Source organism: Phacochoerus africanus, chromosome 9, assembly GCF_016906955.1.
Source record: "Phacochoerus africanus isolate WHEZ1 chromosome 9, ROS_Pafr_v1, whole genome shotgun sequence".
Taxonomy (NCBI): Eukaryota; Metazoa; Chordata; class Mammalia; order Artiodactyla; family Suidae; genus Phacochoerus; species Phacochoerus africanus.
Window position 1 is genome coordinate 52,111,304 of NC_062552.1, and position 14,374 is coordinate 52,125,677.

At 43.2% G+C, this 14,374-nt stretch overlaps 1 protein-coding gene across 2 annotated transcripts in view; it reads right to left on the bottom strand.

Moving 5' to 3' along the window:
- Window positions 1-5,437: 5,437 nt before the first annotated feature.
- The window catches only part of ADAMTSL3 (ADAMTS like 3), a 358,645-nt gene continuing 349,708 nt past the window's right edge, over window positions 5,438-14,374 (bottom strand). The window contains exons 28-29 of one of the 2 annotated variants that reach the window (XM_047795344.1): window positions 8,283-8,497; window positions 5,438-7,366 (exon numbers count right to left, since the gene is read on the bottom strand). In XM_047795344.1, coding sequence (XP_047651300.1) covers window positions 7,242-7,366; window positions 8,283-8,497 — 340 coding nt within the window. In that variant the 3' untranslated portion in view covers window positions 5,438-7,241. Of the gene's footprint in view, window positions 7,367-8,265; window positions 8,498-14,374 lie in introns of both variants that reach the window. The other variant, XM_047795345.1, reaches the window with a different exon arrangement.

The window sequence follows — 14,374 nt, forward strand, 5'->3', positions numbered from 1 at the left end:
GTCACCCATTGTAACACGTGGATGTTAATGGTCAGGAAGCTGTGGTGGGTGCAGGGGCTACAGAGTAATGCTGTACTTTCCACTCAATTTTGCTGTGAACCTAAAACTGCTCTACCAAAAAAAAAAACAAAAAACAAAAAACAAAAAACTTTTAAAAACAAAGACTGCATGGCAGGGAGAAAGGAGGGGAGTGTTCACCAGGCAGAAGTTGGGGCTCCCATATTCCAGCTCCTTAATATACCAGATTTACAGACTTTGATACCAAACCAAACCATCTATGGCCCCTCTCTGAGAATCACTGTGTGAGAGGAGCTTGTGAGTAAGAAGGGAGGAGGAGACCTGTGAACAGTCATCAGACCAGGGGAAGGTGACCCTGATGATCCCAAGTTAGCAAACCCCAAAAGGGATGTTTAGAAAGAGTGATGATGATATACTTTTGAAAGTGGCCCATCAAATATCCAGAAACTTACACTTTGCTAAGGCTTTAGCTCTTCTTCTCTCTCTACTCAATGCTGTTTTACACGGACATGCAGATTGTGATCCTACGTCAAGACGTAGGACTTTCCCCAATATCTCCCCTCCCCAACCTCCCCTTCTATAAGGCACACAGTTGATAGCTGTTCTCTAGGGTGGCCTGGGCGATCTGTCCATCACCTCCAATATCCCCATCAATACCTCTTTATTTGTAGCCACTATAGAACTATGAAGGCTAACAAGGAAATGTGATGCTGGAGAAGCTGACTGCCAGCTAGCATTTGAAGATGGGAGTCTGAAAGAGGGGTAGGGATGCTCTCTTCTTCCACAGACAGACTAGCCTATGTGACCTGGTACAAATTACCTTCCCTGCCTCTGCCCTGTTTCTTCATCTAAATAGACTTCAAAGAATGCATCTTCTGAATATATAAAAAAACTTTTAGAACTCAACAATAGGAGTTCCCATTGTGGCTCAGTGGATTAAAAACCTGACTAGTATCTATGAGGATATGGGTTTGATCCCTGGCCTCATTCAGTGGGTCAAGGATCCAGCGTTGCCGCAAGTGGTGGGGTAGGTCACATATGTGGCTTGGATCCCGCATTGCTGTGACTGTGGTGTAGGCTGGCAGTTGCAGCTCCAATTCAACCCCTAGCCCCAGAACTTCCTTATGTCACAGGTGGAACCCTAAAAAGAAAATGAAAACAAAACACAAAAACTTAACAATAGAAGAAAAATGAGTAAAAGATCTAAACAGATACTTCACCAAAGGTTATACACAGAGAGTATGTTTGTTAAAGTTGCTGTAACAAATCCACAAAATGGGTGGCCTAACAAATGTATCATCTCAATGTTTTGGAGGCTAGAAGTCCAAGATCAAGGTGTCAGCAGAGTGGGTTCCTTTGAGGGCTGTTCTGTTCCTCTCCCCTGGCTTCTGGAGTTTTGCTGGCAACCTCTGGTGCTGCCTGGCTTGTAGCTCTCTGCCTTCGCCTTCACCTATGTGCATACATCTGTGTCCAAAGGCCTCCCCGTTATGAGAATACCAGTCATATTGATATTCATAGACATAGGACTTTCACCAACGTCACCTGCCCTAATGATCTCATCTTAACTTGATCATCAACAAAGACCCTATTTCCAAATAAGGTCATACACTAAAAGACAAAAAAGTAAATAAATAAACTGAAACTTTGGGAGTTCCTGTCAGGGCACAGTGATTAACAAATAGAATGAGGAGCCATGAGGTTGTGGGTTCAATCCCTGGCCTTGCTCAGTGGGTTAAGGATCCGGCATTGCCGTGAGCTGTGGTGTAGGTCACAGACACAGGTCGGATCCTGCATTGCTGTGGCTGTGGTGTAGGCCAGCGGCTACAGCTCCGATTAGACCCCTAGCCTGAGAACCTCCATATGCCTCAGGTTCGGCCCTAGAAAAGGCAAAAAGACAAATAAGTAAATAAAGTAAAAAAAAATAAGGTCATATACTTGGAGTTAGACATTTGGGCCTGGGAGGATGCAGTTCAACCCATAAGAGATGGCAGATAAGCATGTGAAAAGATACTCAAATCATTAGTCAACAGAGAAATTCAAATTACAACTACAATGAGATACCACTACATATCTATTAGGATAGCAACATTACACACACACACACACACACACACACCTCACAGCATCATTAGTCAATAGGGAAGTTCTGATTAAAACTATAAGACACCACTACACACCTAACCGAATGGCTACAAAATACACAGACACAGACACACAGACACACTGACAAAGATTAGGAGCAACTGGAACATTTACCATTAGTAGAAGAGCCACTTTGGCAAAAAGTCCGACAGTTTCTTAAAAGCATACACATATCATGTGACCCAGCAAATCCAATCCTAGGTTTTATCAAAGAGAAATAAAAGCTTAGTTTTACACAAATGCCTGTGTGTGAATGTGTGTGATGTTTATAGAATTGTATTCATAATCACCTCAAACTGGAAACAACCGAGGTGCCTTTTAATTGGAAAAATGATAAACATCTATTGTATATTCATACAAAGGCAATTCAAGGAAAAACTAATGATCTGTCCAATGTCATGCAAGAATATCACATGTGTTTTGGTGAGTGAGAAAAGCTAGTCCTCAAAGGCCACATACTGTATGATCTCACACGAAATTAGGGAAAAAGTAAAATTATAGGGACAGAAAATAAATCAGTAATTGCCATGGGCAGGGAGTGGAGGAATGATTGACTACAGAGAAACAGAAGAAAGGAATTTGGGGGTGGTGACTGAACTGTTATGTAAGAACCCTGTGGGAGACAACTCTCCAAATTTGTCAAAACTATTAGAACTGTAAACCATCAGGTCCATTCTACTGCAAGTAAAATCGCAAAAGCCATCTCCCAGGAGTGGGGAGGGCCCAAGAAGGAATGCAGACTGTGACTGATGGGTGTAACTGTATTGCAAGGGAGTTACATAGTTACACTGAAGACGGTGGGGAGGAAGGGATGGCCTTTCTGGAACTTTCTGGGACTCTGGAAGAGTGTTCTACCTGGACACTACAAAGCAATAGACCAAAAGAATGTTATACCAACTTTGCACCATAATTGGTAATTCTTTTTCCTTTCACAGAGACATGCATTAGCTACCCTGAAACTACTTCATGTGTATAAAAAGGCCAAACCTAGAAAATATGTTGCAGGTAATGAGAGCCAGGCTTCTCCTTGTCAGAGAAAGTTTACAAGTAAGAAAAAGGTATAGACTATAACACTGACCCCATGGTGCTGGATTAGCATCCACGGTTTCAGTATGAATTCATAGATACAAAAAAAAAAAAAACCTATATGTATATGGGGGGGGTTCATGTATATACAATCAACATTTTAGCCTCCCAATGGCCAAAGCTAGAATGCTTTGCGCAAACAAAACAGTTATGTTGGATTTCCATCTCTCTCTCTCTCTTAAATATATCTCCTGGAGGCCATATGGGTATAAATAAGTGAATAAATAAATAAATAAATGGGGAATAAGGGACAATTCTTCCTTTCCAAAGCATTCCAATTAATAAAAGTAGAAGGAATACAGAAAACAGAAGGTCAGAACATTTTCATCATCACTGTTGTAGGCACAGTCCATAGTGGATGCCAAAATTAAGGACACCTTTGAGGAGAAGCAGAGTATTTACATGGTCTTAAAGCATTGCCTCTAAAATAAATATTTATTAATTGCAAAGAGAGTAATAGTAACTTTACAGAGAAGACTTGGCAGAAACCACCTTAACCAAGGATCAAAGTAAATATTTCCAGTAATAGCACATATTGACATATTGTCCCCCTGACAGTATGGACTGAGAAGGGCAATGATGCATAATCTCACTCTAATCTTGAGAAAGCCCTAGATAACCCCCAACTGATAAAATCCCTAGCCGGCGTCAAGGTCAAAAGTGTCAAGGTAATGAAAGACAAAAGAGACTAAGCAAGCATCCCAGATTGGAGGAGACTAACGAGGCAAAGCAACCAAATGCCATGCGGGATCCTCGATTAGAACCCAGGCAGGAGTAAGGACGACAGTGGAAAAATGGTGAAATCCCAAAAGGTTGATATGTAAAAGATAGAGCATTTGGGAATTCATCACCCTGTACATGAGAGAGGACCCAAGCCTGACATTAGTGGTTAGATCGTACAATCTGGATTTTCCAGTGTCCTTGCATAGTTGCTAAAGACTACAACATATTTCAAACTGCCAAGAAAAATCAAGGAGATTTCCTAGAAAAATTCATCGGAGTTGGAAATAAAGTTGTAACTTTTCCACCCTGTGTTGAGAATGCTCTCTATACCTGGTAACCTATAAAGACCTTAGAGAAAGAGAGAGGGGGGGTGGGGGGGGGGAGAGAGGAAGAAGAAGGAGGAGGAGAAGGAGGAGAGGAGGGGGCAGGGGAGGAAGGTGAGAAAGAAGTTACACTGTTGAGATATTTGAGATGTTCCTCTGCTTATCTCCTGTGCGGCTCAGCCTCAGGAGGTTAACATTTCATAAGCTACTGCAAAACGGCTGATTTTTGTCGCCATCAGGTGATCCTGGAAACTCCAAGGCCCGTGGCAAATGAAGGGGAATCTCAATTCCAAGAGCATGAATGTCTCCTAAAGACTCACCAGTCAGCTCAAAATGCTATGTAGTTGACCCTCAAACAGCGTGGGGGTTGGAGCCCCGACCTTGCCCCCAGTGGAAAGTGTGCAGATAACTCGTTGGCTCTCCGTGTACTCGGTTCCGCTGTATCTGCAGTGCTGCATCCATGTGTTCAACTGACCTTGGATAGCATTGTAGCTACTAGTCAAAGAAACCTGTGTACGAGTGGACCCAGGTAGTTCTAACCCATCACCTGTATGAGAGTTTGAAGGTGTCGAAAGGGGTTACTCACCAACTGCTGCCAAAAAATCTCTCGCTGCAGGTGTTGACATCTCAAATCCGTCCCTAAACTCCTGGCAACAGCCAAAAATGAAAGGGTATTAGTTCCTCCTGCTCTTACTTCTTCCAAATCCCACCCACCAGTGTCCACTTGGGACTTCTTTCCACTCCTTCTGCCCTTGACATTCTTTTAACTATGACTCACCGGAAGTCAGTGACTGGGATGAGGGAATTAGAGTGGATCTCTGTGTGCTCTGCTCTGAATTCTGTAACCCACACTCCAAAGGACAGCACAGGGCATTGAGCCCAGCAGGGTGGCTCCTGGACGCACAAGGAGGCAGCCCAGGTAATAACACCCAAGGCCACCAAAAGCAGAATGCAAAGAAGTCGCCTGCATTTATGAGGATGCCACTGAATAATCAAAGTACATTTATTTCTGAATTACTAGTCAGGATCATGAAAGAGAAACATTAACTCTTGTGTGATAGAAACAGTAGTAAAATACAGTACGCAGGAATGTCATTGGAATGCTAACAAGTCAAAAGATACACTAGCAAATGAAAAGCAGCCACTTTAAATACAAAGGTGAAGCAATTTAATAAGACATTTTGTTAACAAGAAAAATATATGTCCCATGTCTTTATTACATACTGTACAAAATAAAATATTGCACCTTTAAGTCATATAATAAATATATACAAAGAGTATTTTACAAATGATCTCTCCTTTCATTTAAAAACCTTCAGCAATCAAGTGTGATGGATGATTAACGACTCATGGGCTGGTGCATCCTCATCACGCTCCCACATCCGTCCCAACCACCAACCCTCCACATACAGCAGTGCTCATCCCAGTGTCAGTGAGGCTGAAGTTAGAGTAAGAGAGCCGGTGCTCAGGATATGGCAGAGAGACCCAGCAAGCTTGTCCGCAGACAAATCCCAAAGCCAGAACGCCCTGTTCACTGACGAGAGGCCCCGGGGGGCTGGATCCAGCACACCTGCTTCAGGTGACTCTGCTGCCAACAGGCTATAGGCAGCATGCGTACAGGTGGCTGAGACACAGAACAAAGAAGGATGACCATTTATTTGGGGTTGCATGCCATCCAAAGCCATACATGGTGGAAAGTGAGGAAAGAGCCCCCTAGCCCTATCAGCTTTAGAACTTAGGATTTCAGGCGAGTCCTAAAATCCTTCCGCAGCCACATTCACTCCAAACTTAACCTCCACCCTGACACCACCGCCAACACCCCAGCATTGGCCCTTTCCAAACCCAAACCAACTCTGGTCCTCACCCTGATCCTTAAAGCCAACTCCAGCCTTCACCCCAACTTATCTTCCATCCTCACCTAACCCAATCCTAAATCTAAAATGAACCCTAAACTTCTTCACCAAATTCTAACTCTAACCCCTCGTCCCAACTGTCCCTTCAAAGCCTAACCCTAATTTGCTTTGGGGTTACTGACAAAATCAGTTCAGATTAAAACAATGATTTACTATAAACAATTCTTTTCAACTCTCATGTTTCATAGTTAGATGACTTTCTTATAATTTCCCCAAAATAAAAATCCTTAGGAATACTATTTTATGCATAAATTAGGTCTAATAAGGCTTTGATTTTCTGTTTGTGTGCAAGAGAATAGTGCTTAGAAAAAAGTTTCATTCACAGCTCTTAAAAGAAAGCATTGAATATACTTCAAAATCAGTAGAAAAGGTATAACTTTCCCTCTCCTTTGATTTCCAAGATGCATCATTTGGTCACAGCGAGATTTCCGTAGTTGTGAAAATGGCAGCAACGTTTACTCTGCTTTTCTTCCATGGGTTCTCGAAGAGCAAGGCCAAGATGCCATTGCCCAGGATCCCTGGATCGGCCAGGGTTCTGAGCCTGAACAAGGGAATTGTCTCTTTTAAATGCCATTAGCGCCGAATCTTAACAACTACTGGCCAGAGCTTCTAAAATGCAAATGCCTTATAAACCTGTTGAAACCCTAAAACTGAGAAGAGAGGCCATCTGTTGCTGTGTTTCCCAAGTCTTCAGGATGTCCTGCTCTAGATTAGAGGACAAATCACAGGAAGAGGCAGCTTGTGACCACGCACCGGTGATCTTGGTGACTTCCTGATGAGAAGCACACGGCGAGGTCCCACGTGCGGTGGCGTGCCTGCTGTGGCAGGTGGTGTTAGTCCTCGGGCAGATCATTGAAGAGAATTGGAATTAAAAACTCGCCACGGGGAAGTGGCAATATCAAATTTTATCAGTGGCGATCTGGTGTCGACCCCTGTTTGACTGTAGAGTCTAGAGTTTCTCAAAGAAAGACATGTCTTGGAGTCAGCTACATGGGGAAGAGAGCTTTTACATTTTTGTTTTATCTTCACAGCAGCATTACGAACCCCCAAAGTTTTGTCCTTCCTGACACGACCGGCAGCACCTTTGTTTGTAGAGGTCTAGTGAACACAAATGAAGATGCTTTACAAACGTACAGTAGTGAGTTGTGTCTGTGCAGTCTCCTGCAAAAAAAAAAAAAAAAATTCCATTTAACACACAGCTCTTTAAAGACCTAGTTAAAAAAAAATTTGATGTCATTAAAGGGAGTTCCTTTAATGGATCAGCAATTAATGAACCAGACTAGGATCCATGAGGACTAGGGTTTGATTCCTGGCCCTGCTTAGTGGGTCGGGGATCCAGTGTTGCCATGAGCTGTGGTGTAAGTCACAGATGTGGCTCAACTCCTGCATTGCTGTGGCTGTGGCGTAGGCTGGCAACTGCAGCTCTGATCAGACCCCTAGCCTGGGAACCTCCATAAGCCACGGAGCGGCCCTAAAAAACAAAACAAGCAGAAACTGAAGTCACAGGGTAAAATAAAGAAACTAGGCTTGGGCCACTGATTTGCATGGGTGTCAGAACTGCCCTAGACTTACCTCTTAGCTTGGCCAAGAGGCTTCTCACTGCCCTCTGGGGACCCCAGGGCCCCTCAGGCCACCTGCTCCCCCAGTGCCTGCAGCAGCCGCTGCTTAGCTTTCAGAGATGCATGGAGCCCTGAGAACACTTCTCAAAGCTTTGGACCTGCTCCCTAGAAAAATATGTATCTGACTGCATTTCACATATATCTTCAGGTCATTTGCACACCTGTCCAATCTCCTCCATGGAGGAATGAATCACCCTCTTGGCAGAGGATACTTCAGGCAAAAAGGAGTCTGCTGGAGAAGCTAGCAGGGCTTATTAGAAGGTCCTGACCACCCTACTAAGGCAACTGTTTTTTTCTCCAAAGGACCCCCAGTTGCACCCATATCAAAGCAGCCAGTCTCCTTATGTCCCAAGGCCCCCCACCCATTCAGCATGGCCCGAGCAGACATGACCCTGACAAGGAGGTCTTGTTTGGACCAGGCTTTGGGGGTGGTTGTGATACCTGAGACGGGTACGTACTATCACAGGAAGGCCCCAGGCAGTGCCGCCAGGAAGTGGGTTTCCTTCTGGACACACAGCGTCTCTCAGCCACTGGTTTGCAGCTCCTGGTGTGGACACAGTCGACTTTCCGAGACTGGAAGCCCCGGCCGCAGGCCGCCGTGCAGGGCCTCCAGGGGCCTGTGCGCCAACATGTGTCACAAGCCTCCGATGAGCAGTTCCTCTTCAAGCTGGGTCTGAAGTGAGAACACACACACACACACAAACTGGAAAATGGGAGTACCGTGTTCCTTCTCGCTGGGATCAAGCCTTTTACCATACTCTATTTTCAAAATACATTAGCAGTCTGACGTAGGACCTTATTCAATGGGACGCTGATCTGCACTGCTCCTGGCTAAGCGAAGCGGTGGAGGAATCACGATGTTAAGAAAGGCAAGCAGGAGTTCCCGCTGTGGCTGACGAGCATCCCTGAGGAGACAGGTTCGATCCTTGGCCTCACGCAGTGGGTTAAGGAGCTGGCGTTGCCATGAGCTGTGGTGTAGGTCCCAGATGCAGCGTGGCTCCTGAGTTGCTGTGGCTGTGGTGTAGACCAGCAGCTATAGCCCCAATTCAACCCCTAGCCTGGGAACCTCCTTATGCTGTAGGTGCAGCCCTAAAATAAAATAAAATAAATAAAATAAAATAAAAGAAAGAAAGGCAAGCAAGCCAGGTGTTTCCACGTGCCTCCAATACCAAGTCTAGGCACACACCTCTGAAGATACGCTTTCCTGGTGCGCTAGAGCAGGTGGCTTAGGCAAGGGAGGAGAAGAATGGCGCATTTGTTAGCAAACTTTTAAGTTCTGTGTGTATAAGCCCTCCAAACACATTCTGGTCCGACTATAAATCTGCCTGTGAGCAACCTTTGCCCACTATGCGAAGTTCTCTGTTTTTACATTCAGGTCAGACTATGACTCATAGTCAGAGCTAACAAAGACCTTTTGGGAAGAGGGAGTTATCGCTGGCTGCCTTACCTTTTAAAACAGAACAGAAAGTTAACATCCTCTGTTTTGTCGTTGTCAGAAAGGCTCCACTGTTTGTGTATATTTATTGGACAACCATGTGCCAGAGAATTTTTCAAATATTTTACATAGATGGTCTCATTTAATCCTCATAACTACCCTGTACCATAGGGACTTAATTGTTTTTTTGAGGTAGAGTTGATTTACACTATTCTATTAGTTTCAGGTATACAGCATAATGATTCGATATTTTTATAGATCACAGTCCATTTAAGGTTATTATAAAATGTTGCCTATATTCCTTGTGCTGTACCTTATATCCTTGTTATCTTATTTTATATCTTTTAGTTGACACCTCTTTATACCCTCCCCCATCCTTCCCCTCCCCAACTTCTTTCCCCAGCAACCACTAGTTTGTTTTCTGTATCTATAAATCTGTTTTTGTGTCATATTCATTTTGTCTTTTAAATTCCACATATAACGGAAAACATACAGTATTTGTCTTTCTTTGTCTGACTCACTTCACGAAGTATTATACACTCTGGGTCTATCCATGTTGTTGCAAGTGGCAAAACTGCACTTTTTAGGGCGAATATTCACTTGTGCAGATTTGTCACATCTTCTTTACTCATTCATCTGTTGATGGCCACTTAGGATGCCTCCCTATCTTAGCTATTGCATATAATGCTGCTGTGAACATTGGGATGCATGTATCTTTTCAAACTAGTTTGTTCAGATATACACCTAGGAGTGGAATGGCTGGATCATACGGCAGTTCTATTTTCAAATTTTGAGGACTCTCCATACTATGTTGCACACTGGCTGCACCAATTTACATTCCCGCCAATAGTGTACAAGGATTTGCTTTTCTCCACAGCCTTATCAAGATTTATTACTTGTTGTCTTTTTGACAAGAGACATTCCAACAGACGTGAGGTGACATCTCATTGAGGTTTTGACTTGCATTTTCCTGATGTCCAGGATCTTTTCACATGTCTGCCCTCTGACTTCTGAAAAGATTACCCTGGAGGTTGAACCGCCTTAGCAGGCCCACTCTGGGGTATGTGCCCTTGTTCTCTAGGTCAGGACTTCTGGAAGATGCATTTATAGTACATGAGAATGTCTCTTTACCCTCAAGATGACTGGAAGAGAGCCCTAACCTGAGCTACTGCAGTCACTGTCTTTCTCCCAGGAATTTGGAAGTTGCTGGAACATGACATATCAACCTGAAGGCTGGAATAGTGGTGGCCATACTCTGCCACACAAGCCAAAGAAGAATAAAAAATAAATAAATTCAGAAAGAACATAGAATGTAGCAGAGATAGAGCTGCAAAGATAAAAGGAGAAATAATCCCCATGACTTCTCATTTCTTGGTTATCCTCTTTCCTGAGGTCTCACGGTATTCTCCCTTTGGATTCTTGAGACATCCTGACATTTTGACATTTAATAAGTCTTCTTATTAGGGTACATAATCTAAAGAGTGTTGAAACACCACTGGAAATGTAATAAGACAGAGAAAATTGTGATCACCTGAACTTCCCTAAGAGTATTACAAACAGTTGGAAGCAACACTTTGATTAGCCAGTAGGGGGAGACTCCATCAAAGGTTTACTTAAGCAATAGTGTTGCACCAAACTGCTTATGAGATTTATCAGAGAAAGAGGGATATGAATGTTCTCCTAACTGTAGGTTTTTTGTTGTTGTTGTTGTTTCCCCCAGTGGGTATGAATCTTATGGGCCAAAATTTGAGTTCAACAGGGCAGAGACTGAGTCATCCCCTATGCAGAGATCAGCTTTTCTACTGAAAAAAGCTGAATATTCAAAGAATAGTCATAGCATACACTTTAAAATATACCAAATTGTTGTATGCAAGAGTTGTGGTCTTATCTTAATAAGAAATCACCCATCCTCTTTGTATAAATCATTCCAAGTTGAGCTTTGTAGTTTCCAGCCCAAAGGACCTCAATTAATATAGCTACATTTTCTGCTTTGATAGAAGACAGGGCCGGTGAGATGTCAGAAAAAACTACTTAGTTTCCTACATATAAAAGATGGGAGGAGCACAGGGACTAAGACCAAGACAGATGCTGAAATCCAAGAGGCTGGTCTTTCTCTTCCCAGGAAGAGAAGGCAAGGTTGGTCCAGGAGAGAGCATCTCTTCCTTCTGGCTAGGGACAGGACTGGGAATGGGGATGCTGAGCTAGGGGGACACCACCTGGGTACCAACACTGGGCACACTATTGGGGCTCATGTATTTTTCTCTGCAAAACATAAAAGCAGGAGTGGCAGCAGAAATCATAAAGAAACCCTGTTTCTACTAGTCTTTCTCAGTTTCTCGTTCCTATTCAGTCCAGCTCTGTTCCTACCTCAAATAACCATATTCATCATCAGCCAGATGGAACTACTGATTCTGCAGGGCAGTGGATTCCAAGCCTGGCTCATTATCAGAAGTACATGGGCAGCTTTAAAAAGACGTAGTTTGCCAGGTTCCCTCCCAAAGACGGGGATTCACTAAGGTGGAGTTGAAGCCGAAGAATCTTTATTGTAAAGAAACTTCCCAGGTAATTCTGGCTGAGGTTAGGAATTACCGCTTTGGAGAACAAATGCTCTGGATTCTCAAGCATTTCCTCAGGCCCCATGTTGTTCTCTTGCCATAATGCAGGATAACTCTACCCTGATAATTCTCACTCCCTCTGTAACTTTTTTCCAGTGGAAGCCACATCTCCCAGACTCTTCCTGGAGCCAAGAGAAAAGGCTAGCAGTTAGCCTGCTTCCCACTCATCCATTACCTATGGCCACTAATAATGTTACCCTCTACAAAACACCCTCTAATATTTACTGAGGCCCTACTCTGGCAAATGTGGGTCTCCAGCCTGCCCATTGCTCCCTCTCCATGTGTTATAAAATGAGATATAATGCTTCACCTACCTTCATCGAGCCCACAGGAAGCATGCCCAGTCAGCAGAAGAGTCTATGGGGGGGGGGAATGAGGCCAGAAAACTGCAAAAGAAGCCCACAGTAGCTCTAAAAACTAACTCAGTCCTTCATCCATAGAGCAACAGATAATCTGGAGGAAACTAACAGCAGGAAAGAGAAGCACCAGGATAAAAGCTGAACAGCCAACCCTGGAGGAAGCAGAAATAATAGAGAAAGTGAAAGGCAACTTGACTCTTTTTTTCCCCCTTTGGGTCTAGGAATTTTTCTTCTATTACTTCTTTTAAAAATGTTTATTGTTTCAGTTCATTTCCATATCACTTTATCTAAAGCCCCACTTAATTGGATAGTAGACCTGCTGATCCATCCTCCCATGCCTTTTGTCTTCTTGTTCTTGATACTTTGGGTTGGAAATTGCAAGACTGAAAGAAGGACAGTGTGGCTGGAACACAAAGAGTGAGAGAGAGTGAGGTCTTGGATGAGACTGTGAAGGAGGTGGGACTTGACTTTGCAACATTTTATAGGCCACATTGTGGATTTTGGTCAACCTTTCCCCTAAGAGCCTAGAGTGATGTTAATCCAGCAAGGAGCTGGGGGGTGGTGGTGGTATAAAGCAGATTTGCATTTTAGAAATGATTACTCTGGCACAGTATGGAGACTGGGTTGGAAAGAGGAAAGGATGGATAAAGGAAGAAGAGCTGGATGGCTTGGCCAAGGGTGATGGTGGTAAAGATGGGAAAAGGGGGATTGGTTAGAGAAGAATACTAAGAAGAACACCACCCCCCCCAAAAAAAAGAGAGAGAGCATACCATAAAAGGTAACTAGAAAAGTACAAACTACAATAAATTAACTTTCATCCATCAGATTGGCAGTTTTTGAAAGACTGAAAACCTATATAATGGTGATGAAAATATATACTGTTGGTATAAACATTTTGATGGTAATTTAGTAGCCTCCAAATGAGCATGCCTGTCAATTCAATTCCATATCTAAAATTTATCCCATAAGAATCTTACCCTTTGCTCCTAAAGATATATGTTCTAGGATGTTTAGTGCAGCATTTATTTGTAAGAGCAAAGCACTGGAAACAATAAAATGTCCATCAACAATGGAATGAGGTAATATTAAACAAGAACAATTCAAAAGAAGAAACTGACTCCTATGTACTCAGGTTGGGGCAGGGAGAGGCTATAATGTATTGATAAGTAGAAAAAAAACATTTTCAGGAAAATATGTCTGGTGTGTTATAAGGAAAGCTCAATCCATGTATGTGTTTGTATTGCAAATGTATCTTTGAGAGTGCAAAGTAAAACATCTGGGATGATACGTATCAATCTGTGTGTGGGCTCTATCTTCTAGGCAAAGTTGGAAACTACGTTGTCTATTGAGAATAAGAGCAGCTGTTTTAAACATTTTCCATTCAAGGAGAATTGGTTCTGGCTTGAATTGTGTTGGGAATAGGAAATACAGCTGACACGACACTGCCAAACCTTCCTGAAGACTCACAATGGAAACTGAGCCAATTGTTAGCATCATCTCATTCTCTCCAGCAAGACTTAGGATGTGGAGGAGGAAGGAAAAGCCACACATGAAGCATTTTCTAGGACCCAGGCTGCTTAGGTGCTTCACATTTAGCCAGCTCATCAAAACTTCCCCATCAAAATTTCATATGGGCGGTAATACCCCGTTCTGCGGATTAGGAGGTTGGGTAGTTCAAGGTTACACAAAAAGAGGGAGGCAGAACTCGAGGTTTCCCAGTAGTGTGCCCTCTTTGCTCTCTTCTCACTTCCTCCAAGGCTGGGGCACCTTTCTCTGGGATGGCAAAGTCCCCAGACAGAAGGGGTCTGGGTCTCTGGGTGATCTCAGGGAACAAAGCTCCTCTACCCCTAAACCATCAACCAGGTCAAACTCTGACATAAGAGAAAACAACTGTTTTCCTGTGTAAGCCCTTTCAAAAATAAAAGTTTCCTTTATTCTCTGCTAAACCACTGTGTCACTATCCCAACCAACCAGTTTCTAAACAGAGGAACAAAGTAGTGAGAACACTAAAAGATTTAATCTGTAATCCTCAAGGAGATATCATTTGGTTTCACCAACTTTGTATATAAAGGAAAAAAAAATCTGTCTATTCTCAATGCTACTTTTTTTTTTCTCTTTGGGGTGTCTCTATATGTTTAATA